The sequence below is a fragment of the Euprymna scolopes genome, chromosome 17, assembly GCF_053919585.1.
Source record: "Euprymna scolopes isolate OS-2025 chromosome 17, ASM5391958v1, whole genome shotgun sequence".
Classification (NCBI taxonomy): Eukaryota; Metazoa; Mollusca; class Cephalopoda; order Sepiida; family Sepiolidae; genus Euprymna; species Euprymna scolopes.
Window position 1 is genome coordinate 110,695,116 of NC_136498.1, and position 25,953 is coordinate 110,721,068.

Here is a 25,953-nt window from a genome sequence, read left to right on the forward strand (position 1 = left end):
GACTTTTAGCCATAACCTACTTTAATTCTTGTAAATTTATATATTTTACAAAGGAGTCACCACTTATTAAGGCCCGGAGGCCACTTGAGGATATGGGTCAATGAGTAGACATTATTAGTCAATGGGATTATTACGTAGTAATCATAATTAGTGGAAATTTTGTAAATTGATTATTGGGGGGGGGGGTTATAAATCAGTTAAATATTTTTTGTCTATCAAGTATGTGTATTCAGTGTGATAATGTATGGAAATAAAGCTTGGCCAATGAGGGTTGAGGACATATGTTGCATGGAAAGAAATGATATGAGAATAATACGATAGATGTGTAATGTGAATTTTAATGACCGGCTTCGATCTGATAACTCTAGAAGATTAAATATGGACAGTACAGGGAGATGTGTGCAGGACAGAACGTTTTAATTGTATGGTCACATTGAAAGAACAGATGAGAATTCTTGGATTACGATGTGTACAACAGTTGATGTAGTAGGGTCCGTTGGCAGGGACAAACCAAGGAAGTTTGGAAGCCAATTTCTAGAAGTCATCCAACACATGCCAGCCTGTACAACAGATGAGTAGACATGTTTTTAGCTTTATTATTGCCATATTCCATGTGGCATTGTGGATGAATGCACTAAAGGTTAACCATTCATGCTTTCAAACGTGACTTAACTCCTTTGAATTATTATCACTGCCTTTTAATTGTCCACTTACAAACCAGAATCCAATAGTTTTATGACCATAGATGTTGGGAGGTATGAACATTCTCAGATACATAAACTCCTGCCTGTATATTTCACACAGATGCACCTCAATTTTATCTTTAAAAACAATGTTAATCTATATATCTATAAAAGTGAAATTGCGTGTATGTATACATTTCCCTACCAAATTATTCTGTCAATTTTCAGTCTACAGACTCAAGATTTGATATAAGGGGTACTGAGATTTGGGAAAATCTTATAATTGGTTTTTGGGCAGAAATTTGGCTGTCAAGGTGTCAAAGTTCAATGATTTGACCTTTGCAAACTCTACCAAACTCCTCTACCAATTTTAGATCTAAACACTTTAAATTTTAGATGTGGGTTACTTGGACATGGATCAAACTTTTTAAATTGATTTTAGCCAAATGTTAAGGGGTCAAAATTGGGGTCAAAGTTTTAAAAAATTTGAACTCTGCAGTATACCAAATTACTCAGCCAATTTTTGGTCTAAACATTTGAAATTTAACAAAGTGTAATCAGACATAGGGCAAGCTTTTTAATCAGTTTTTGGCTGAAAATTTAGCTGCCAAGGGGTCAAAGTTCACAAGATTTGATCTTTGCAGTCTCTAGCAAACTATTAAGCCAATTTTGGGTCTAAAAGTTTTATATAAAGGGTATTCAGACATGCAGCAAGCTTTTGAATCAGTTTTTGGGCAAAAATTTGGCTGCCAAGAGGTCAAAGTTGAAAGACTTGACCTTTGCAGTTCTACCAAATTCCTCCACTAATTTTGAGTCCAAACACTTGAAATTTTAAATGTAGGTTACCTGAACATGAATCAAAATTTTTAATATATATATATATATGCACATAAAATTATGAACAGTGCATAGGACCCAAGCAAAGCCAGGCTGAACTGCTAGTTTTTAATATAAGCAATTTGGGTTTAATTTAACCACGCAGCCAATAAAAATGTATTCTTTTTCTATTAATATTTTCTTATATTCACAGAAACTTGTTGATTTGGGTTAAGATTTTGCGTTTTAGAAATGTTAGTAAACAATGACTTTCCTATATATGTGCACAACTTGATTATTGCCGTATTCAATGTGTCATTGTTGACGAATGCACCAAAGATTAACCATTCATGCTTGGAAAAATGACTTGACTCCTTTGAATTATTTTGCTTTATTATTTCTGTGTTCAATGTGCTATTGTTGCTGAGTGCACCAAAGGTTAACCATTCTTGTTTTGAAACATGACTTAACTCCCTTGAATTATTATCACTGCCTTTTAATTATCCACTTACAAACCAGGATCTAATAGTTTTATGACCATAGACGTTGGGAGGTATGAACATCCAACATCTCAGACACAAACTCCTGTCTGTATATTTCACACAAAGGCACCTCAATATTATAATTAAAAACAATGTTAATTTTTAATATAGTATAACTCGGATATAAGAGACTAGAATATAAGAAAACTATATAAGAGAGATTTTCTCTGGTCTCAAATTAGAGCCTGTGTTAATGTACAGTGTAAACCAGATATAAGAGAGCTATATAGACAGTCTCTTATATCTGGGTTACACTGTATAAGCAATTTTATTTACATGATTTAATCTCACAGCCAATAAAAATGTATTCCTTCTCTTAATATTTTCTTATATTCACAGAAACTTGTTGATTTGGGTTAAATTTTTGCATTTTAGAAATGTTAGGAAACAATGACTTGTGCACAGCTTGAATTCCTACTAGACATCTTCAAGCGTCTAAGATCTCTCCATCCAAAGGTTTGTCAGGACAACCTGGCATGGGGATATTTTACTCTACAAGTAAACGATGACTAAATATTCAAAATAGCTTAATATTCAAAAACCAAATAAAACAACCTCAGTTTGGCTTATAACGAGGAATGATGCACCATCAAGTGAGGTTACCTACAGTAACAACATTTGGCTAGATACTCCACCAGACTAGATGAATTCTCATCCAGAAATCCAGTATGACAAAAGGGCACAAGAAAGAACCAACGTATTTAACTGGTCAATTGCAGAGAGGAAAATTGATGTTCTTAATTTATTTGTTACAGGAAAAGTAAAACAATAAAAAAAAGTTTTGGTAGGTAAGTATGAGGATCGAACCCGAACCCTTGAGGCAAAGTTGGAAATTAAAGTGTGAAAAAAAAACGTGCAACGTTAACCACTGGGCCACCGCGACATACTAACGGAAACACGGTTGAATTTATTTAACTATTTAGAATTGGCAGGTGCACGTTTTAATGACTTAATGAGGTCAACTTTGACTGCGGGGTAGTATTTCATTTACTGCGGGAACGCTTGTTTTATTTTTATTTTCCCCAAGATGTTGGGGGGGGGGGGGCAGCTCCCCACAAAAGGGGGATTGCCCAAATTTAATAGCAATTGTCTGATATAAGGAAAATATTTCCACATTGATCAAATCTGATTGCTTTCAGACATTTCCGGTGATTGCGACCGGAAAAAAATACCGCCAGAATTAGTTTCGCTTTTATTATACAAAAAAGCCTAATCCACATGCGGCGATCGAAAAATGTTGAATATTTATCTTTTCAAAGTCGAGCAAATTAAATAGACAGGCGACCTCCATTATTAACTCATAGATATTATGATTTATATGTGATATAAAAAGTTTTAAGAAGTTGTGAGCCGACTGACCGCTTCTCGGAAAAAAAGCCTTTTACAGACATACACAAAAAGTGAACATACATACATTTTCGCTTTTATATTTATAGATGTATCTCTCCTCCTCTCTGTTAAGAACTTGTATACATCCCCAGTCAGTATACATATGGAGTCCCAAGCATCCGTAAACTGTATGTCTTTTTTCCTTCTTCACTCCCTCTCTATATGTGTTATAAGAAATATAAGAACTGCGCAGCATATCACCCTCTCCTCGCTAATATACGTTATAAGAATCCACAGAACTGTATAACTGTCTCTCCCCCCTCATCATTGTTATATATATGTCCCCGCTGTCTCTCTTCAATATAAATCACCCGTCACGTCACTTAAACATGACCCCCTTCCCCACAATACAACATATTTACTAAACATTTGAGATGTGAAGGAGAGCTTTAATGGAATATTCAAATATCTATATATCTTAGAGATTCATTGTTAGCAAAAGGAAACTGCCTCTTGATTTCTGAGAACTTTGAAAGTAAAATGAAGCAAAAGTAAATTTAGTTCTGATGAAACATGTTTGTATGAAGCCTTTACAGATGTGTTATACGATTTGAACTTACTGATGAGAGGTGGCCACGTTGAAGTGGATAACATGGACCGATGATCTGAGTATACCAAGTTTGAATCCAGTAGATTCCATAGCATCACTTCCGCCTATGGCTGTTCGCAACCTTCATCTAGCTCCCCCCCCCTTTTTTTTTTTCAAGCAGCACTCACACTAAGCGGGTTGAACCAGCTTCCACCAAAGGAGGAGGTTTCTAGGGAGTATCAGATTCACAAGCAGTTATTACTTCTTGTATCTGATTCTAGAAAGAATTTTTATGATGTACGTACCCATCGTGGAACAAAGATGTCACATTCCAAAAATTACGTAAATTGATCAAATAGTTTTTTGTTTTTTTTAAATAAGAAAATAAAATTTTATAACAAAGTAGCCGCCATGATTTTTTTTTTTAATGTTGAAATTCAAGAGTGACAACTCAATTCGACTAGCATGATTTTTTTTTATTCAAAATAAAACATTAATCGCTAAAAATCAAAATTTTACTTTCTAAATTAAAAACAAAAACTACTTGATCAATTTACATGATTTTTGTAATGTGACATTTTTGTTCCATGACATGTACCTAGATCATGAAAATTTTTTATTTTTATTTTAAATAAAAACCAAAAGGTCATACCGCATTAATCATACAAAATTACATTCATTTAAGAAAAAAAAAAAAAAAGAAAGAGGTCAGAGATTACATCAGCTGAAACGCTTTATAAAAACAAGATGAGAATAGTTTAAATTTTCCAAATGCAAACGCTCATTTCAATAAAGAATTAATGCAACAGACAGAGGTGACGGGTTTGCATTCTGTCAAAACCATAGCACCACTTTCACATGGGGGTCAGGATACAAGCAACACCCTTGTCCAGTTTTTTTTTGGGGGGGGGGGTTGGCTTGTAGCCCTTCTTGTAAGTACCTGTTTTTAAAAAGAAATTAAGGAAAAGCAATGCCAACAATAGAATGAAGCTGGTTAAAAAAAAAAAAACAATGCAGCATGCAGATTCATACAAAAAACAAAACAAAAAAATGCATGAGGATGAAATAGATTGCTTAAAAGCTCAAAACATCTCCAAGAATTGCAACTCCACCACCAATTCTAGCGTTTGAAAACAATAGATTTAGTAAGATTTTCGGTTTTAAAATTAAAAATTAAAGAAACTGAAAGTTTTCCTGGAAAAAGAAACACCAGAAAAGGAAGACATCAACACAAAAATATGAAAGAGAGAGAGTGAAAGAAATTTTTTTTTTAAAGAAAAAAACTATGTACACAGATCCATGGAATCGGTTAAAATTTACCTCTCTCTAACTTTTTCTGGAAGTAGTTGAGATTTTTCCTCAATGCGAAATGCATCCATAGTAGCGTTCCACAGGCGACAAGACAAGCTACCAAGACTAAAAACCCCGAGACAGTCAAACATGTAGTGCAGACACTCGAGCGACTGCGTCTAAAAATAAACAGGGAGGAAGCGGTTAGTGGGGATCTTTTTCATTATTTATTATTTTTTTTTTTTTTTTAAAGCTGAAAAAACCCTGTGTCAAAACATTGGAGGGTAAAAGAGAAAAGGGAAGACACAGAAAGGCTGTCAACGTTCACAGAGAGAAACAGATTTGTGGTTCCTGGAAACATAAGGCTAAAGACATTGGCTTCAGAATTTTTGGGGATAAGGATTGATAAGTTGGATTATTTAGATTACTATTCTCATTTTGTTATTTTCACAACATTTCAGTTCATGTCACCTATGACCTTCAGGTGCATCTTTTTGAATTCTTGAACCTATACAGAATTTCAAACTGAACCCTTTATTTCATCCATCAAGGTAGATTGTTCTTGTTCTGTCAGCCAGAACTGGGTGGATTATGTTAGTTTTAGTTATCACCTGTAGAAGTCAATCTCCAGAAGACTGTCAGAACTGATTGTGAATCAACACCATTGGATTTGCGGATAAAATAAAGGGTTCAGTTCAAAATACTATATAGGTTCTCCAAGTTCAACAAGATGCACTGGAGGAACATTAGAAAGTAGGTTACATCAGTCAAAATGTGAAAATAACGAGCAAGATGAGAATAATGATCCAAATAATACACAATAAAAGTTAGTTTTCTTAAAAAAAAAAAAAAAAAAAAAAAAAAAAAATGCTGGTTTTCTTAAACTAAATTTTCTATTTTCATATAGTTCACTAATACAGAGAGTCAGAAATAACAGTTTTAGTTAAAGAATACATTACGAATCTGCTAAATCTCCAAACAAAATCCTATTCTAATTGAATTATCAAAGTTAAGCAAAGCCTGCCAGTACTAAGATGGATGACCATTTTGTAATACCAGTTTAAAAAAAAAAAAAATAGATAGATAAAGTGATTTTTCTCTGGAAAATACGGATTCATCTCACCTGCACCAAGCTATGGGTAAAATAGTGGAGTTGTACTCAAACAACTTGTACAGCAACTGGTCCAGGTGAAAAATTTTGAAATCATACCAGTTCTTCTCTGCTTATCCCAGCACTGCTTTTAGTCTTTGATTCCTCCCTGCCACTAGATTTAAGCAATGTCAGAACAGAAGTGTGGTTGAGGATTGCCTAACTTGTACTTTGCTATAAACTCCCCGTTATGCATGTAATCTTTCAGACGGTATCCAAGATGGTGTAAAAATATTTGCTTCACTTGTGATCATTAAGGAAAGAAAGAAAAAATAAATCTTAAAATTCCTTTAAATATCTTCAATCTTACAAATTCATTTTTATTGGATGAATCACCACATGACCTCATTTGCAATCCAATTAGGGAAACAGACATTCAACCAAGCACTTATATTAATAATGAGTTCAAAATATTTAATTTTGCAATTAAAAAAAGTCATTAAAACAAAAACTATCTGTGCCTAAATGTAAACAAATTCCATGAACAAAGCTTCTTTCCCAGAACTGCCTGCCTGTGAAACGCTGTTTCATCAGCCAGTTTCCCAGCCGACTCCTGTATTCGTTTTACTTGGATTCATTGGACTAATGTTCTTATCTTAAATGATATTTTCACGTTTTGGTTGATATAACCTCCGACCTTTTTCAGGTGTGTATCTTGTCGAACTCAGGAATTTTGACGGAATTTCGAACAGAACTCTTGATTTACATGCTGTTGTTCCATCAGCCATGACACTTGAAGCAAAATTACTAAAATATATACATGATTTTTTTTTTTTTTTACTTATTACTGTATATTATATTTATAATTAACCGTTCCCATATTGTATTAAATTCTATACACGATATACTTAGTAACTGGTTTTCTCCCAGCATATGTGCTACTTCTTTGAGTCATCTCAGCTGTTCTTCTGTTTATAATTTTTACTTCATCCCATAATGGTAGATGGTTGCCCTTCCACGTGCTACGGCTTTTCAATGTTCTTCTAGCCATACATTTTGTGGACGACACATCTCGCCTTTGTATAGCTTTCCACATTTACATGGGATCTCATACACACAGTTCTTAGTCATGATTTTTTTTTCCTGTAGGGAGCTTGACTCTCACAAGCTGTTTCCAGCGAGTTGAATCACTCCTGAATACTTTCCTGATGTCATATGGATTACATATTCGAAGTTTTTTAAACAAGCCCTTCATGTATGGTATATAAACTGTGGTGAGTTTCTGAGTCGTGTCTTTTTGTGTCTGGTCCAGATTTCTTGGAATTGATGCCATGCTCTCTGGATAGTTGTTTCAGTGGAGAGTTTCTCTTAAACTGTTTCACATCCTCTTGATATGCATTGCCGTTACTATATATTGCTTTTACTCTGTGTTGTAAGCAAGGAACGATTCCTTTCTTTGCATTATATGCATGGTGGGAGTTGAAGTTTAGGTATTGTTCAGTGAAAGTTTGCTTTTGGTATACAGATAACATAAACCCCTGACCAGTGAGGGTAATCAGTACATCTGGGAACGATAATTTATGTTCTTTTTCCACCATAAACTGTATAGCTGGATGGATAGAGCTCACAGGTCTAGTAACGTCTGAACATATTCCTGATGGGACCAGCGTATGAATGTGTCATCTACATATCACAACCACATTGTTGGCTTTAGTGGTGCTGATCCTAACGCCATTTCCTCAAAGTATCCCACGAGTTCCATTCAAAATTCTGTGCAGATTCCCAGAGTTTGACAAGAAACACCTGAAGGTCGAAGGTTACATTGACTGAAACATTGTTAAAATGACACTCAAGATGAGAACAGTAGTCCGAAGAAACCAATCCTCATCCCAAAAATTCAGAAACGTGAATTTTGTATTTCATTTAATTAAAAGAAAAATGCATCCAAACTTTATGGACACCCTGCATTATGACTAATATAGAGGTGGACAATTGTTGGATAAAAAAGAAAGAAGATCCCCACCTGCGAAAAAAAAAAAAAGTTTACAGTTTACGCTTCCGTAGGTATTCAGTTGATCTAAATAAGTGAAATAATCTCAAATGGAATGGTCACACTTCTGAAGAATTTGCCTCTTTCATTTTTTTTTTCTCTCTCCCTCTTGCTAATGCACCCACCCTTCATTAAAATTATCAACTCTTTCTATTGGACCCAGCCTGCCATTTATAAGTATGCATTTATGTTTCCAAGGAATTTCTTAAGCCAATATTGAAAAGAAAAAAAAAAAAGTAGGGTGTTTAAAAAAAAAAAAAAAAAAAAAGAAAAACGTCTTCCATTTCCTCCCTGCAAGGTTAGAATGTTATTTAAGATAAAAAAATCTTGGAACTTTGCAGACATTGTTCATTTATGGACAAGTTTCTACATTTGTTTCAAATGGAATTTCACAAAAAATTAAAAAAGAAACAAAAAAAAAAAAAAAAAAACATTTCAAAATAATTAAAATTTTTAACTTTTTAAAAATCAAACTTTTTTTTTTTTAACTGATAAAAAAATATCAATTTTGCCTGACAAAGATCACTATAAAACTAAACAAAAGCAGCAGACAATTATACAACACTCGAGAACTTAAAAAAATAATGGGATAAAGAACATCTTGGCAAATCTTCATGAAAATCAGAGTTTTAAAAAGGGCCTTTGTTTTTTGTTTTGCATTTGACCAAACTCATTTTGAGAATTCTTTAGGGATTGTTGATGCAACTCTTACAAAAAAAAAAAAAAATTAGTTTAGTCTTTTGTAATTTTAGAGATGAGGATTGTTAATTTATATAATCTGAACAACTATTCTTATTCTCAGGCTTCAGCTTCCGACCATCTTCAAGTGCATCACATCAAACCTGGAAATCTTTGTCAAACTCAGAAATCTATTTGAAATCTTGAACTGAATCATTTATTTAATCTACAGGGGTTCGCATTGATCTGCGGTATTATAAGGATTAAAGCTTTTCATTGATCATTAGTTTCAAGAGATTATCCTCTACATGTTGAACGTTCGATCCTTACTAAAGCCAATGACATAAAAATGGATTAATTAGGTTTTAAGGACCCCTAAAAATAGCCACTAATAATTGTAGAGAATCAAATAATATTACAAACAAGAAATGTTTTAACAAATAAGGACAATGATTAGTTTGTTTATTAAAAAGTTTTGTAAATAAAAAAAAAATACACCAAAAACTATATTTTTAATAACCATCCCTTTTTTTTTTTTTTTAAATAAATCTTTCTCTATATTAAAAATCAAACTTGTGACAAAGACAAAACAACTCAGATTTATTATTTGTTTGTTTACAGTGTGCACAGATCAACCAAAAGAAACCGGTATAACTTAAATTCATTTCTTTCATATTTGCCTATTTCTAGAGTCCTTGAATCCTAATTGATTCATAAAAATTAACACTTCTACTTGTGTATGATTGTAGGGACAAGAGCAATCTACTATCCAAGTGGTAATATTCAAGGGTATAATTATATAAGGTCGGATGTTACATCAGCCAAAACATTGTGCAAATAACAACCAAGATGAGAATGATCCAAATTGGTTTCGTGATTTTATTTTATTTTATTTTTTTTTTTACAGCATATCAACCCTTTTTGGCTCATTTAATCTGTTATAGTTAATTGGAAACCGTGTGACAATTAGCATTATTATATTTTTTAAACTCAAACCTGCTAACAAAATGTCAAATATACGGCATAATCACATTGACACACAAGTTCCCATCAAATCACCGAAGTTAAGCAACGTTGAGCCTGGTCATTACTAAAGCGGGTGACCAATTTAGACCTTCCAGGCGCTGTATGTAGGGGGATGTAGACATTTCTCTACAAGAGTTAAAAAAAAACTAACATCATCTCCCCTAACGAGGATATACATGCGACTGGGGACCGTTTGTGAATTTCATACTCCCATGGAACTTCCTTTGAAAGGAGGCTGGTTGAACCTAGATAGAGTTAGTGTTGTTTCACACACAAATTCAAAGGATGAAACCTTAGAAAAAAAATTACACTTTTTTTAAAACAGAATTAACAACCGCATACCAGACAGAACACCAAGAAACAGATTCGTAGATGTCGAGAAAGAAACGACAAAAGATTGTCCTTGATTCTACTTGAAAATGGGATGTCTTCCCAAAATACTTAAAAAATACAACTTAACATTTTTGTTATAGAGTTTTATTTTGAAAATATGCATTGATATGACTTTTTTTTAACTCATGTTCAACCCCAAACAAGGCATATCATTAGTTGAACATAAGGGGTTACTATCTGGGACCATACTGGCTTTCACAAATATATATAAATTAATTTATTTTGCTGGTATATACAGGATGTGTAAGGCATTTGAAGACATTCTTTTTTTACTAAAGTAGTAATGGTTGGTTAGTTGTTTTGTTTTACGGCATATCAACCCTTTTCAGGCTATTTAATGCCGAATCTGGTGATTTTGAAGAACGATTTTTTTAATATAGTATATTTGTTTTTTAAGTCGTATTCTATTTAACCCATAGTTGGGACCCTAACAGGTGCTACCACTCCGGGTCAGAGTGGACCTGGGAGCAACGCCAATTAAAGGGTGGCTCCACACTCCCTAAGGCCTGCAAGCTGGGGCCTCACCATCGGATATAGTTTAAGGTCATATTCAGGACCACTAAAGTAGTAATATTATTTGAGTTTATATTTTTTTTACTAAAGTAGTAATATTATTTGAGTTTATATTTTTTTTACTAAAGTAGTAATATTATTTGAGTTTATATTTTTTTTACTAAAGTAGTAATATTATTTGAGTTTATATTTTTTTTACTAAAGTAGTAATATTATTTGAGTTTATATTTTTTTTTACTAAAGTAGTAATATTATTTGAGTTTATATTTTTTTAGAATTCTCAAACACAGTTCCAATAATTACAAAATAAACGAAGAGGCACACATAATTATGACTACAAAAGCATAAATAGAAATGTTTAGAAACAGAAGCATTTTGAAAACTCGCTCGACTTTTCATTTACAAATTTCACAAAAAGTTGAACACTCAAGACAAGGCATTATCATAAAGATAAGAAACATTCTAAACGAATTGCATGCAACAGCAGCAGCAGCCATGCCGTTTTAACAGCGTCGGTGGTCACAGCTCACCAAATTGTACCTATTTACAATGCCTCCCCACGGGACAGAGTTAGACACCAGGGTCGTTTTTTAACGTGGAGAAAAGGTACAAAAATAAAAAAAAAATTGTCTCCGTCGTGAAGGACTGCTCCTCCACCAAAAAAGAACAAGGAATGGAAGTGCAGCAGCTGAAGAACAGATACTACACTTTGATCTTGACCAAAAGGCCAAATAAATTGTAGAGCTATAATTTCAAGAAGACAAGTAAAGATATTAGTTTCCCATTGCTTTTTGTCTTGATTCGAGGATGTATCTCTCCGCCTGAGCTAAACACGTCCCCAGATACCAACCTGGAAATTTCTATAGCGAGATGAATTACAACATCTAAATCTATTCAGGAAGTACAGCACACCATTGGTGGTAATCCTAGAAGATCTATGTGATTGACTGCAAGAGAACACTGCCAGAAAAAACAATCTTAAATGTTGTCATAGATACATTTTTTTTTGTTTTTAAAGATCTATGTTTTGACATTAAACTGTTTTTAGGATAATCATTATTATTACCAACGGAAACTATTTTAAAGGAAATATAGTTGGGTATTTAAATATGGTTTCAAAGGTTGTCACAACCGAGCATCGTAGTGGGGATAAGCTTCCTCTCCCTTAAAAAAAAAAAAAAAAAAAAAAAAAAAAAAAAAGCACTCACAGTGTGCGTCTCAAATATTCTGACAACCAAGTCCAGCTCCTGGCCTTTTTGCGTGGTTTAGCTACTAAGCCTAGTGGAAATGTTTACACTAACTGGGAGAAGGAGCAAAGGCAGTCCACTGGCGGGCAAGTGGGGCTTGTAAACTTTAGATGGTAGCTCACCTAGGAGAAGACAACTGATTCGAAACCTTCACTGCCTTGCAGGATTACCCCATAGGCTAAAGGAGTAAACTCCAACAGAAAATTCGGAAACAGAGTACCTAAGACTCTGTAACTTTATATTGTTATCACCAGCAACTCCTGCTTTGCAGTTGGAGTCAACCTGTACCGACCGTCTTTCCCTTGAATCCTCTGGCTTCGTGGAGAAGGAAAAGGGGAGGGGTGCTGCATAGGCAACAGCTATCCTCCCCTATCACTCTGGCCAGGCTATGTATCTCCACTGCTACACCATTGTCTCTCTGATATGAACGGTTGTCAACAAACAAAACAAAATAGTTGAGTAATTAGTTAAGAAATTATTTTGCTTTATCTACTCATTTTTTTTTTTTCTACGTATTTCCGGTAAAGAAATTTAATATTTAAAATATGAGGTAAGCATTTAAAGTTGTCGTAAATGTGGGTTCTGAACAAAGTAGCGATTTTCTTCATTCACAGGAAGTTTGGCTAACACGTTAGAAAACTTCTCTTACATATAAATATCCTATACCTTTACAAAGCCATCATTCGCCTAGGCATGAAGTATTGTTGCAACAACTGGGCTGGTGCACTAAACAAATCTTTCCCTCTTCAGAAAAGAGTTTCTAATCTAACAAGTTCCTCACTGTCTATTAAGCTACAGCCTCTGTACCATCGCTGCAATGTCGTATCCAAGTACTTCAATGGAATATGATGAACTTGCTGACATTGTGCTTGCTCAATGTATACACTTCTGAATAACCAATCAGCAAAATCCCATCCCTTCACTGTAGACGTCTCCATAAGTCAAAAGTTTCTTTCTAGCCTTTAGAATGTCATCCCTTCTACACTGACTATACAAACCCAGCTCCCCAAGAAGGAGCACTCTGGAAGTAGGCAAAAATAAAAATTGCATTAGTATAGAAGAGCTTCCCTCACATTGACAAGGACAAATTAACAAGTGTAGCATCAGAACAGATATTACACTGTGATCTTAGCCCACAAACTTTTTAATTAAAAATTCTCTTACATATAAATATCCTATATCTCTACAAAGCCACCATTCGCCCATGCATTATTGCACTAACCACAAATCTCTCCCTCTTAGACGGAGTCCAAAAAAGAGTCTTTAACCTAACAAGTTCCTCATTGTCTATTAAGCTACAGCTTCTGTCTCATCGCTGCAATGTTGTATCCAAGTACTTCAATGGAATATGGTACTTCCTCAATGTAAACACTTCTGAATAACCAGTCAATCACCAAAATCCCACCCCTTCACTGCAGATGCCAAGATTCTTTCTTCAAACTGCCAACCTTTAGAATACCATCCTGTTCTCCTGCCTATAGCAACATGCAGAACATAGGACAAAAGATTTTCTAATTTCCAACAATCTTTGAATTGCCATAAATCAGTGGCTAATTGAACTACCAAAATAAATTTGACACCACTGTTTATGTTTTGCAAAGATTTATATGCCCACATTATAGCGTTTAGATATAATGAAAATAAAATAGTCAATCAGCAAAATCTCACCCTTTCACTACAGAGGTCCCCAGATGCAAAAAGATTCTTTCTTTGAACTGATAGCCTTTAGAATGTCATCCCTGCTATCCTGACTATACCAACATACAGAAATTTAAATGTAAACAAAGATCTCACCGCACAACTCCCCACTTAGGATGCTCCTATAAATATGCCTTCTAATTTCATCTCAGTGACAATGTATTCTTGTTTGAGGGGGTTGATTTAAAAAATCAAATTTTTTTTAATCTAGACAATTAGTTAAAAGAAACCACATATTTCATACATCAAATATTAATTCCATATGTTAAATAATTATTCCATAGGTTAAATAATTATTTCATATATTAAATAATTTCTTTTGGAACAAATAAGTCAAGTTTTTTGACTAAATTAACAATTGCATTTCCTTTATCATAATTAATGTCAATAATAGTAACAGCTATGATTTTTAAATATAATAAAAATAAAATTTTGATCTTAAAATGATCCTAAAAATGGGATCTGTAAGAGACGGATCATTAATGTAAGCTAAGAGACAATCTGGATTTTTTTATAAGACGTTCTGCAACAGCAGACCAGACAGATGTGTACAAATTAAATAATTAAAATGTTTTATAAATAGTTATCTAATAGCCATACGTTTTTTTTTTTTAATAGAATAAGAAAATAAAATGGGGTTTAGTCTTGTCTTACGACCTTCAAAACACACACACATTGTTAAGACCAGTTGACCCTTCAAGATTATTTCTAAATATGTCAACTCCCTTTCTAAATGCAGAACATATGCAGAGGAAATAAAAGGTCAGTAGATTAAAGTTAGCCAGTGGCAAAATAAGGCAACGGTCAACCCCACCCCCTCCCAACCACAGAGGATCCGTATTGCACACAAGATAATATTTTCCCACTGACCTAGGAAGAATCAAGAAGAGACAGCTAACATGGCAGGCAAAAAATGGAAATAACTTTTCAAGTAAAATAAAAATAAAAACTGCTAATGTTACAAATAAATAGAATTAGTTTTTTTAAATATAACTGTATCGAGTTTTGAAATCTTTATTCTTGATTTATAATTTGAATTATTCTGATACCACTAGTCTCAAATTATTTTTTTTTATGTATATATATAAAAAAAAATTGTAAATAAAGTTTATTTCAAAAACTATCTGGGGATTTTTTTGATTTTTTTTATAGTTTGAATCCATAGAGTGAATGTGGTATTGTGGCAAATGAAACTAGTTTAGTAAATAGAGAAAAAAAAAAAGTGGACTCCCCTTCTCCCGACTCTCTCCCATCTCAATTTTTTTGTTTTTTTTTGCCTAATTTTTTTTTATTTTAAATTTTAAACAATAAATAAATTCTCGTATTGGTTATTTCTTTTCAAAACATTTTAGTCGATGTAACCTCTTGCATTCATCAGTTGTATTTCCCAACTGAAATTTTGAAAACCTTAGTCAAACGCAGAAAACTATGAATATGAGATTTCAAAAGGAACCTTTTATTTAATCTGCAGGGATAGATTGTTCTCCTCCTGTCGGCCATGATTAGATAGAAATGTTATTAAAAAATAATTAAAAATTTTTAATTGAATTCTTTAAATTTTGTTGATTAAAAACCAACAGACAAAATCACTGGATTCCCATAACCTTGAAAAATCCTGCTTATTTTTTTTTTTTTTTTAATCTAAACACTTAAATAATAATAATGTAATATTTATATGCTAATACATTTCTTCACAGATTGTTTTATAGCCTCTTTTTGTGTCAGCCTTTCATTAGAGATGAGGATTTGGTGTGAAAGTCCTGTACAGTTCTAGGAGGTCAACCCTCCCAGGCTTTACCTTTTCTCTCTGAGAAGAGGGTTAGTTTATTGCTAATCAACACAGGTGCCTCTACTAGCGAAAGCTGATGGATCACAATGCTTCTCCGTGGGGGCGCTAACTTTTAAATCCCACTTTCCAATCACTGTGTCACATTTCTTTGTGTGGGAGAGAAATACTTTCAAGAGTCAGAATTTCGTGCTTGTACTATGAACTTCAAGTATGACAATTTAATACTTTTGCGAGAAAATCCTGCATCAGCGAAGTAGATAAAGTCAACTCACTATTATTGGCAGAAATTCTACTAAATTGCAACACTTGAAATCCGTTATGCCAAAATACTTGTAGACGTTGGATAAATTCCAAGTCTTGAGATTTGTAGCATCGCCCGTTAATTAAGGCAACATTTTGACAAGATTTACAAACCAATTCCAAAGAAATGAGCCAAAGGTAATAGAAGAGGTATCGTTATTTTAATGCACCAAACTTATCTTTGTCTTGGTTGTTGATTCAAACTTCAGCGGTTTTACTCTCCAGCCTTCTTGAGGTGTTCCCTATCGTCGTCGATGACAAGGCATTTGAAGTTAGGTTTCAACTAAAAAAGAAGGCACCTGAAGAATGCTGGAGAGAGTACACAGATGGAAATGTAAAACTGACCAATACGAATAAATACATATATTGGACAGTTTTATTCGCATTGGTGTAAAGAAAAGATGACATTTAACTTTCAAATGTACACAAAAAGGTAAAAAAAAAAAAAAAGATTACAGAGAAGTTATTTTTCCTTTCTCATTATCTTCATATAAAATTTATTTCTAATTTTATATTTAACCAGCCGGGCTACCCAGCATCACCCAGAGTCCTAACTTCTGTAAAGTACGTAGATAACAGAAAAGAAATAAAAATCCAACAAACCAAATCTGCATTGTAACTAGAAATGTTTAATTTCATTTTAGAAAAAAAAAAAAAAAAAAAAAAAATCAAAGTAAAAAATACTTATGCTTGAGTAAAGTTTGAACTCATGACCTCTACTTCTAGATATGGCATGCTAACCAATGGTTAATGAGACGAACTGATGACCTGGATGTCCCAAATTCAAATCCAGTCCGTACCTCAAAAATAAATTTCACTTAGGATGTTGGCAACCTTTACGTGGTTCCTACTTTAAGTACCCAATGTCATTCTAGAAAGAATTCTGACCAGAAAAATTGAGGACACCAAGGCTAATAATAGAATTTGGGGGTTCAGATGATGATGCCCCCCCCCCCCCCGAATCAATTCTGTCTATCAGAACAGTTGACATTCTGTTATTAGTTTTTTTCTGCCTGCCAGCCATATACAATGAAAGAGAATGAAAATGTTTTTTCACAAGTGAAGATAAAATGTTACTAGTACTCAGTGATATGGATAGCAGTATTGAAACTTCTGGCTGTGAGAGTAAAAACTCTTTCACATTCCTTTATTTTTGACTAGCAGGGCTACCCAGCGTTGCCTGGGCCATGTAAAAAAAAAAGGTTGCGTTTGACTACACTTGCTAAATGATTTTTGTTTAATTCTTACTGTGCATTAAACTTTAAAAAAAAATATTTTTTAAAAATAAATAAAATTGTTAATGACCGCTTTAATAAAAAAATCCACTGATGCGAGTCCACTGCTACGAACTCAGAATAGGAGAATGTGAGAGAAAAAGTTTCAAGCGGTTACAATTTAAAAACAAAAATATCTGATTTAGCTAAGTAATATTTGTGCACTTAATAGTAATCTCACCTTTAAATCAACCCTCAGCTAAATCAATCACCGCTAAAAAAAATTCCTTCAGTACTTCTCCAATTTAAAACATTTTTTTGAGTCTCTGTCCTTTCTTTTCCTTTTAAATTCTTTCCTTTTCTTCCCATTTTTACCGTCTGTTCGCTCACGTCTTTTTTTGCTCACTCAATATAATCATTCACCAGACGTTGCTGAGTGAGACTCATGGAAAAAACAGGCTTTAAACTGCAGAAGTACCATTCCCTCTATTTGATTTGAGCCAAATAAATAATACAAAGTACAAAACAAAATATTTTTTAAAAATCTTTTAACCCCGTTTACATGCAAAAGTTTACTGAAGGAAACGTTTTCAAAAATGTTAAAAATAAAAAACGAAACATCTGACATAAGAGAGGTGCAAACGCAAAAACTAATATTTCTCAGACAGCTTTCTAATCCACTCCACCACACTGACAGCCATAACAGGACATTGCAAATTTATGTATTTAAGTCAAGCGAGAGATGGCAATTCACATATGTGCAGATGCTGAAATCTTTTAGAAAGAGACGATTTCACATGACACTCCCCCACCCACCATCGAACTTTGTGGTTGTTCAGATTTTTTGTTCTAAATTTCACATATTATGCGTCAGAGTTCCTACCCTTTAAGACAGTACCAGAATCATTCTTATCCATTTCGGATTTCAAAAGTTTTAGTGAGACATAGAAACACACATACATTCACACTAACAGACATTTGCCCTTTATATAATAGAAGACTAGCAGGAGTATCTGGCGCTGCCCTGGCCATATAAAAAAAAAAATAAAGTAGCATTTGACTACACTTGCTAAATGATTTTGGATTTAACATTTCTAAAAGGTAAGCATCAAGAAAGTTAGAGTCTCATATACAGGGTCTAACTGAAGGGTCAGGTGGTAACAAGAATAAAAAAAAATCGATTGTTGGATTGAAGTGTGTAAGAGGGAATATTTAATAAAAATCAGGAGTTTTCTTTAGTGAATATTTTTAGGTATAGACTTAAAAAGATATTTGCTAAAAATGATCTCTCAAAATTTCTGAGTAAATTCGTTTTATTGTTTTACGATATTTTACGCTGGCGGACCCAGTCGATCGTCCGTGTCATAGTTGCTTTAATCAGCAGCACTCAGCAGTAGCAATTTAGTCATACAATGATCGTACATCATTTTTAGTCATACATACTTAGTAAAACCCATTTATATATCTAATGAAAATTGAATTCCAACTGTGTTATAGGTGGATAAACGGACAGACAGAGCCTTTTATAAGGATACGTAAACACATCTAAAATGAATGAAAGAAAAACAAAAAAGCAAACAAAAAAATTGGACTGATAATCAAACGTGGTGGGGGCATGCCAAGAACAGCATTGGATAAATTAAAGCCGTTAACAGAGTTAAAGAAACACCTCCCCCCTCCTCTACTGGTCATATGGAGCAGCCAAAGGTAATTTGAACTTGCACACCACCCCACTCCCATCACTCTGGTGTTGTAAAGTTCTCAAAGAATTTGCCAAATAGAAAAGGCAGCGCCCTGCCAGTTATTTAGATCTCATTTTGTCAAACAAAATTCAATTTATTTCAACAGTTTGTGCCATCTTGGCAATTATTTCCAATTGAATGGTATAAATGCAGATGAAAAAAAAAAAAATTCTTCTCTTGCGGAGAAGTCTTTTTTATTAGAAAATTGCAAATTGCAATTGACTAAAATAAGACAAAATTTTCTTTTTCCAAACATAACTCAATCCAAAACTAATGAATATTTTACAATGTATTTTGTGCAATTTAAATATACATATAAAAAAAAACTGCCTTAGAGAAATAAATGAAGACTCAGATTCATAAACGGTTGCAAAATTCATTGCCACTCCTAAAACTAATTCTAAAATATATTGACCGATCTCATGTTCCTGTTACCGCCACACCTTGATTAACAATATTCTAGATTTCTATTGTGTACCTTGGTGAACATGTTCCTCTCCATTTGTTCTATTGATAAACAGATTTTCTCTTTACCGCCCCCACCTTGATTAACAATCCGCATCCTTCCTTTGTGTACCTCAGTGAACAACTTCGTCTTCATTGTTCAGCTGATAAACTTTCTTTTGTTATATTTTTTCTTTTGTACATCCTAACACATTGAGGGGGGGGTGATACGTCAATAGTATCACAATCACAATGAAATAGTAGGAAAATAAATTTTCCACACAAAAACTGAACAAATATAAACACATGGATTAATATTTTAATCCTCTCTTCCCACAACAAAAACATTGTCTAATCTCCTCAAATCCTGTCTCGTTCAATCTGCACGTTGAAGGTTGAATATAAACAATTTATTAATTCAGGAGTCACTACTTATCCAGGCTAAAAGTTACTCGAGAATAAAAGTTAAAGGAGTGGATAAACTGTAAGTTGAATGAAAAGCAGAATACAAACCAAAATAGGTGGTCACCCAAAGCGGATGAAATTGGAAAAAAATAAATATGTCACTGTTTAAACTCTGCCATCCATCCATTCTTTTTTTTACTTTGGAAAGAGTCACCACCGCTTATAAAGGCCCAGAGGCCACTCAAGACTAAGGGTTAAATGTTCGGTAGAGGGTAAGACAACATAATCAGTAAGGGTAGAACTTGAGTAGGGCTAGATCATCGAATTGGACGGCTGGCTTAACAGGAACTTATGCATGTTAGATTTGAAAATGACCATGATATAGTCAGTCGGGAAATAGCCACGCGATATTGTTTCACAAATGGACAGTTATAGGAAAGAAACTCTGCTCATGGAATTTTCATTTAGTTTTAGGCACGGATAGAGAGTGAGGGAAGTTGTTGACGGTTGTTGCAGTTAAACATTTGTTGCAGACATTTTACAAGGAGGGACTGTAAATTGGAGTTCAGTAATAAATTAAAAAAAAAAAAAAAAAAAAAAATTAATTTTTGCAGTTTTACCAAGGGGGGGGGGGGGTCAATGTCCTCCTTCATAAAGAGCCTAGTATTCCTAAATGATCACCTATCTTATACTGACCGAACTTTATGTTGCTTAACTTTGGTGATATAACAAGAACCGGCATGTCAACTTGATTATGCTGTATATGAAATTGTACTCTTATTCCAATGAAGTCTTTGAGTAGGAGTAAAATGTGACAGGCTGAAATAAGGGAGCGGGCAGAGGGAGGGAGGGAGAGGTTATAGAGGGGTGGCAACAACAGAAAGAGGCTGATACAAGCTGACACCCTCTTCCTTCTCCCTCACACAATCCTTTACATGCAAAAGTAATCGTTTCTACTTGATTGCAAATAACTGGTGACATTTACAATTAATCTTCATTCAAATATGACAAAAAAAAAAAAAAAAAAAAATTAATCAATAATTGTTAGATGAGGTTTGAAATGAAAATAAACCACATGTAGAAAGCTTAAATTACCACAAAAAAAAAATAAAACTTCATCTAACCATATATAATAATTATACTTCCCCTCTCCTTTAATTAACACTAGTCTGGGTGGCCGGCATTGCCTGTGTGTTTGGAGATGTGTGTTAAGCAAAAAAAAAAAAAAAAAAAAAAAGTGGTAATAGGCAAATAGGCTTGAACCCATACCGCAAAGAAGGAAAAGAACGTGAAAAAAAAAAAAGTGATGTCTTTGCTGTTGCGGCCATTGTCAAACCAGAAGTGACAAATGTTTAAATTAAGGCTAGTCAATCAAAAAGAGGGGAAGACTTTCGAAAATATTAGCAAAAAAAAAAAAAAAAAAAAAACGGCCCCTCCTCGTAGAAAAGTGTTCAGTTGAGGGTGAAGGAATTACTGTTTTTAGCCAATTTTTCAATATTTGTTGTCCGAAGGGTTGAGCTTCAAAACAATACCGATCTTGTGAAAATCCGTTGCCTCTGTTGAAAGTTTTAAGCAGACAGACATACATACATACATACATACATTTAAATAGACAGGTGAGATTTAGATTATAGACTAGCAGGGGTACCCGGCATTGCCCGGGTGTTTGGAGGTGTAAAAAAGAAAAAAAAAAAAAGTGTTAGTAAGGAGGGAGGCTCAAACCTGTGACGAACCCGAAGAAAGTGAAAGAAAACATGGCATCTTACCGCTATGCTACAAAGCCATAGGAAGTGAAAAGCGTTGAAATTTAACAATGTCAATCAAAAAGTTGACTTGCAGTTAAGTGAAAACGCAGGTGCAGAAATAAACGTTGGCTGAAGGCCAGTTAAGCTTTCCGTTGTTTCATTTATTTGTTTCCCCACGATGTTGGGGAAACCAAGCTCCCACGAAAAAGGGGGAGCTCTCAAATGAATAGCAATTGTCTGATGTGAAGGGTATTCAAAGCTGATTGCCTTCAAGGCGTGCTGGCCAAAAAGGTCAATGAGCTGATTTGATTCGATTCAGTTTCGCTTTATTTATACGAAAAAGACAAACACTGGAAACCATTTTTTTTTTTTTTTTTTTAAATCGATCAAAATAAATCTAAAGACGACGACCGTTTGCAAATCGTAGATATTACAATCTAGGGAGTATATAAAAAGTTCTAAAATATAGTAACTTCAATAATCATTAAATCTGTTTTTGTTTTTCAATAAAAAAAATGGATTTAAAATAAAAGAACACAGCTGAATATACACCATAGATAACTTGCGAAACAGAATTAAATATCTTGTATGAAAAATGCTATTTAGTGATTACATGTAACCACTTAGACTGGCTTTATTTTATATAGTAGATAATGTGTGTATATATTTTTATTATGTTGGTGCAAAAATAATGTTTTTTGACACTAAGTTGAATGTCAAACAACATTATTTTTGCACCTACCTAATACACACACACTTGGAGGGTCACCACTTATCAAGGCTCGGAGACCCATCAAGAATATACGCCATAATCACGTTTGACACACTGGTTTCCATCAGATCACTGAAGTTAAGCAACGATGAGCCTGGTCAGTACAAGATTGGTGACCATTTGGGACTTCCAGGTGCTGCATATGCTCTCCGTTTATCTCAGCATTGTTTCCAGTCGTCCTGGACTTCTTTCTCCTTGCCACTGGACTCAAACATTGCCGATTCAGGAGATGTGTGGTTGGAGATTGCGCAATCCTTGCCTCACAATTACACGCACAGCTGCCCTCCTACAAGGGGTATCCTTTGTCTTTCAAGACTGAACATCGAAATATATACACTTGGAGGGTCACCACTTCTCCTTGATTGGCATCTGGGCCTTGATAAAAGTTAAGTGTTAGGTAGATGAGACAAGATCAGTCACTGTAGAAATTGAGAGATTATCTAAATGGCTGATCAATAAGAATTTATTCACATTAGACTTTAAGATGACCATGTCATAGCCAGCTGGGAAACAGACAAACGGTATTGCATTACACAGACAGTGTCCTGGGGGGGGGGGCAAATGAACTCATATCTAAGGAAATGACAGAAACGCTAAAAGAAGACCTCCAATCTGTAGTAGAATGGGGACAAAAATGGATGGTCACATTCAATGCTGCCAAGACTAAGCTTGTTTCCTTTAATAATTACAAGAAACATCTACTACCAATAGCAATGGCCGAAAACACATTACCTGAAAGTACTTAACTCCTTAGCTTAACATTCACAGGAAACATGAGTTGGAACAGATATATTGAGAGCATTGTCAATGCTGCTATGAAGAAGGTGGGCTCTCTTAACCATGCTAGAAAGCTACTAATGCCTGAAAGTATCCCGTACCTCTATAAGGCTACCATTCGTCCATGTATGGAGTACTGTTCACACATTTTAGCTGGTGCATCTACTATTAGCCTTTCACTCCTGGACAGGGTTCAAAAGAGACTCGCCAACCTGATAGGTCCTGAACTGTCATCTAAGCTTCAGCCTCTCTCCCATCAACAAAATGTTGCATCCCTCTCCCTGTTCTACAAGTATTTTAATTGTGAATGTTCTGACGAAATACAAGTACTTGTATCCCCTCGACATAAATATCCCTGACAAAACCCAACAAGGAGCTAAATTCCACCCCTACACAGAAATCCTGCGGTGTAAGAAAGCCTTCTACTCCAATATTTTCTTCCCCAGAACTGTTAGACTTTGGAACTCTCTTCCGGGATCCTGCTTTTCCAACTGTACCAACATTCAGAAATGTAACATGAACAGACATCTTGCTGCTCATCTTTCTTCATAATATCCCCGCAACATGTCCCCGATAGAAACCTCCTGCTACAAAGTGGCACTATGCCTTGTTTGGGGTGAAAATTGAATAAAAGAAATAAAATAAAGAAACGTTCCTCATAAAATTTTTTGTATAGTTTTGGCCACAGATAGGAAGTTAAGAAAATTGTTGGTGGTTATTTCAAGTATCCAGTTTATGACTTCCAGTTGCGCATGCGTACATAAACAAATAATCAACGCAACAATAAAACGTATCATTTTACTGTATACGTTTTCAGCATCCCAATTTTTTTTTTTTTTTTTGCATTTAAATTATCCAAATAAACAAGTGTTAATACTTTCTGCATTTTTTTTTTTTTTTTTAACATCATTCATTTCCGTATGATGTTTAAGTTATTTTAACGCAATTTTCTTACAAATAAATCTACTTTAAACCATTGACAATCATAAGAGCATTTTACAATGGTAATTTACCCACAGCCTTTTTTTTTTTTTTTTTTAAATTTATTCTCCATTTTTAATACACCTTTCTTTAAAAACATTCATACATTTTCTTCTACACTACCAACATAAATAAATAACCCCGAAAATGTTTTTTAAATTTGCGTTACAAATAAATTATCAACACATTAAACCTTATTGTTTTACTGTGTACGTTTTCAGCATCCCAATTGTATTTTTTTTTTTCACATTTAAATTAAAAGATATATCAAAATTTGAATTTAACTTTAAGTATTACAGTATTTGTTCAGTACACATTTACCTACAAATATGGCAAACTACTTATAATTCAATGGCTGTAAGTTCTTTTTTTTTTTCAAAAAAAAAAAAGAACAATTGTAAACAGAATGACTCCTAGAAATCTATCTATATTCTTTTTTCATTTTAATATACTTTCATAGAAATGTTTCTGTTATGTCACAACAACTATTTTCTTTACGTCACAAGTGTCACGCTCATACATTAATTCCATAGCTAATATAACATACTGACCCAACAGGTCACGGGTAGTCTAGTAATGAATAAAACTTATGCACAGTGCTTCAGGAGAATAGGAGTGAACAAGGAGGAAAACAGAGAAAGTAGGAGTAGTAGCAGTGCAAGAGGATGCAAATAAATAGATATTGTTCATTTCTACGTCATTTATACACTTATGTACAATGTACCAACGTTGATCCAACAGGTCATCAAATATCTCAAAACTGTTCCTAATCTATAGCAAAGTGACAGTAATGATAGAGATTATTTTTTAATTTTTTTGTACATATGCAAGCATCAAGTCAGTAATGCTTTCTTAAAGTCTCACACCTTCAATATCTGCAACAGAGAGATGAAACTTGAAACTGTAGTAAGTTGATTCGCTATCACAGTGGTATGGTGTAACGTAATGTGGATATAGGCTTGGTGTGCTGGGTTCGAATTCTGTTGGTACTACTGCGTCAATTTCACTTCTTTCTGATATAGATCAAATAGAGTAAACTAGACTCGAGTCTTGGTTGTGCAACTTGCCTTCTCAGGAGGACAGAGTTGAACACAAGGTCGCTTTCAAAACGAGAAATCCAGCTCCCATAAAAGAGGCACTTTGGATTAGTACAAAAATAATTACTTCAGTCTTGACGGATTTCTCGTTCACTGAGAGAGGGCAAAACAGATAATACTCTTTGCTCATAATTGAAAGGCTAACGAATAAAAAAAAAAAAAACTTTGAAATGAGTCTTTCTCTGCTCATCCCAGCAATATTTCCAGTCAGCTTGAACTTCTCGTCATCGGATATGAATAATGCCAGTTCAGAAAAGGTGCAGTTGGAGATTTCACAAGCCTTGCTTCAGAATAAATTCTTCATGCCGATACCTTTACAAAAAGCATCGATCATCTCTAGAGATTGAAAGGAGGAAAAAATAGGTATCATTGCTAATAAACTAATCACTGAATACTACAAACAAATCTTCTGTAATCATTAAGTATGAGGTGTTCCAAAAGTAATGCCTCCTATTTTTTTTCCTTCTGAATGGATCAGGTGATTGCAAATTACATTATTATGATGACTGAACTCGTGCATTTGTGACCTGAAAGTTTCATCTCTCTGTTTCAGATATTGACAGTGTGAGACTTTAAGAAAGCATCCCCTGTCATGAATGTGTGTCAGAAGCTGAAAAAATTCAACTGATCAACATTCACCAGCACCTGTTGAATGTTTACGAAGCCAATGCAGTTGATGTCAGCACAGATAAGTTTGTCGATTTCAGAGTGGCAACAGAGATGTGAGTGACAAAGTGCAATCC

At 34.1% G+C, this 25,953-nt stretch overlaps 1 protein-coding gene across 3 annotated transcripts in view; it reads right to left on the reverse strand.

Annotated features, from left to right (window-relative positions):
* LOC145296877 (EF-hand calcium-binding domain-containing protein 14-like) overlaps positions 1-25,953 on the reverse strand; it is a 130,901-nt gene that overhangs the window by 40,413 nt on the left and 64,535 nt on the right. The window contains exons 1-2 of one of the 3 annotated variants that reach the window (XM_080143013.1): positions 6,373-6,509; positions 5,280-5,428 (exon numbers count right to left, since the gene is read on the reverse strand). The exons of 1 other annotated variant lie outside the window; for it this stretch is intronic. In XM_080143013.1, the coding sequence (XP_079999139.1) occupies positions 5,280-5,334 (55 nt within the window). In that variant the 5' untranslated portion in view covers positions 5,335-5,428; positions 6,373-6,509. Of the gene's footprint in view, positions 1-5,279; positions 5,429-6,372; positions 6,510-25,953 lie in introns of those variants that run through there. One more of the 3 variants, XM_080143011.1, reaches the window with a different exon arrangement.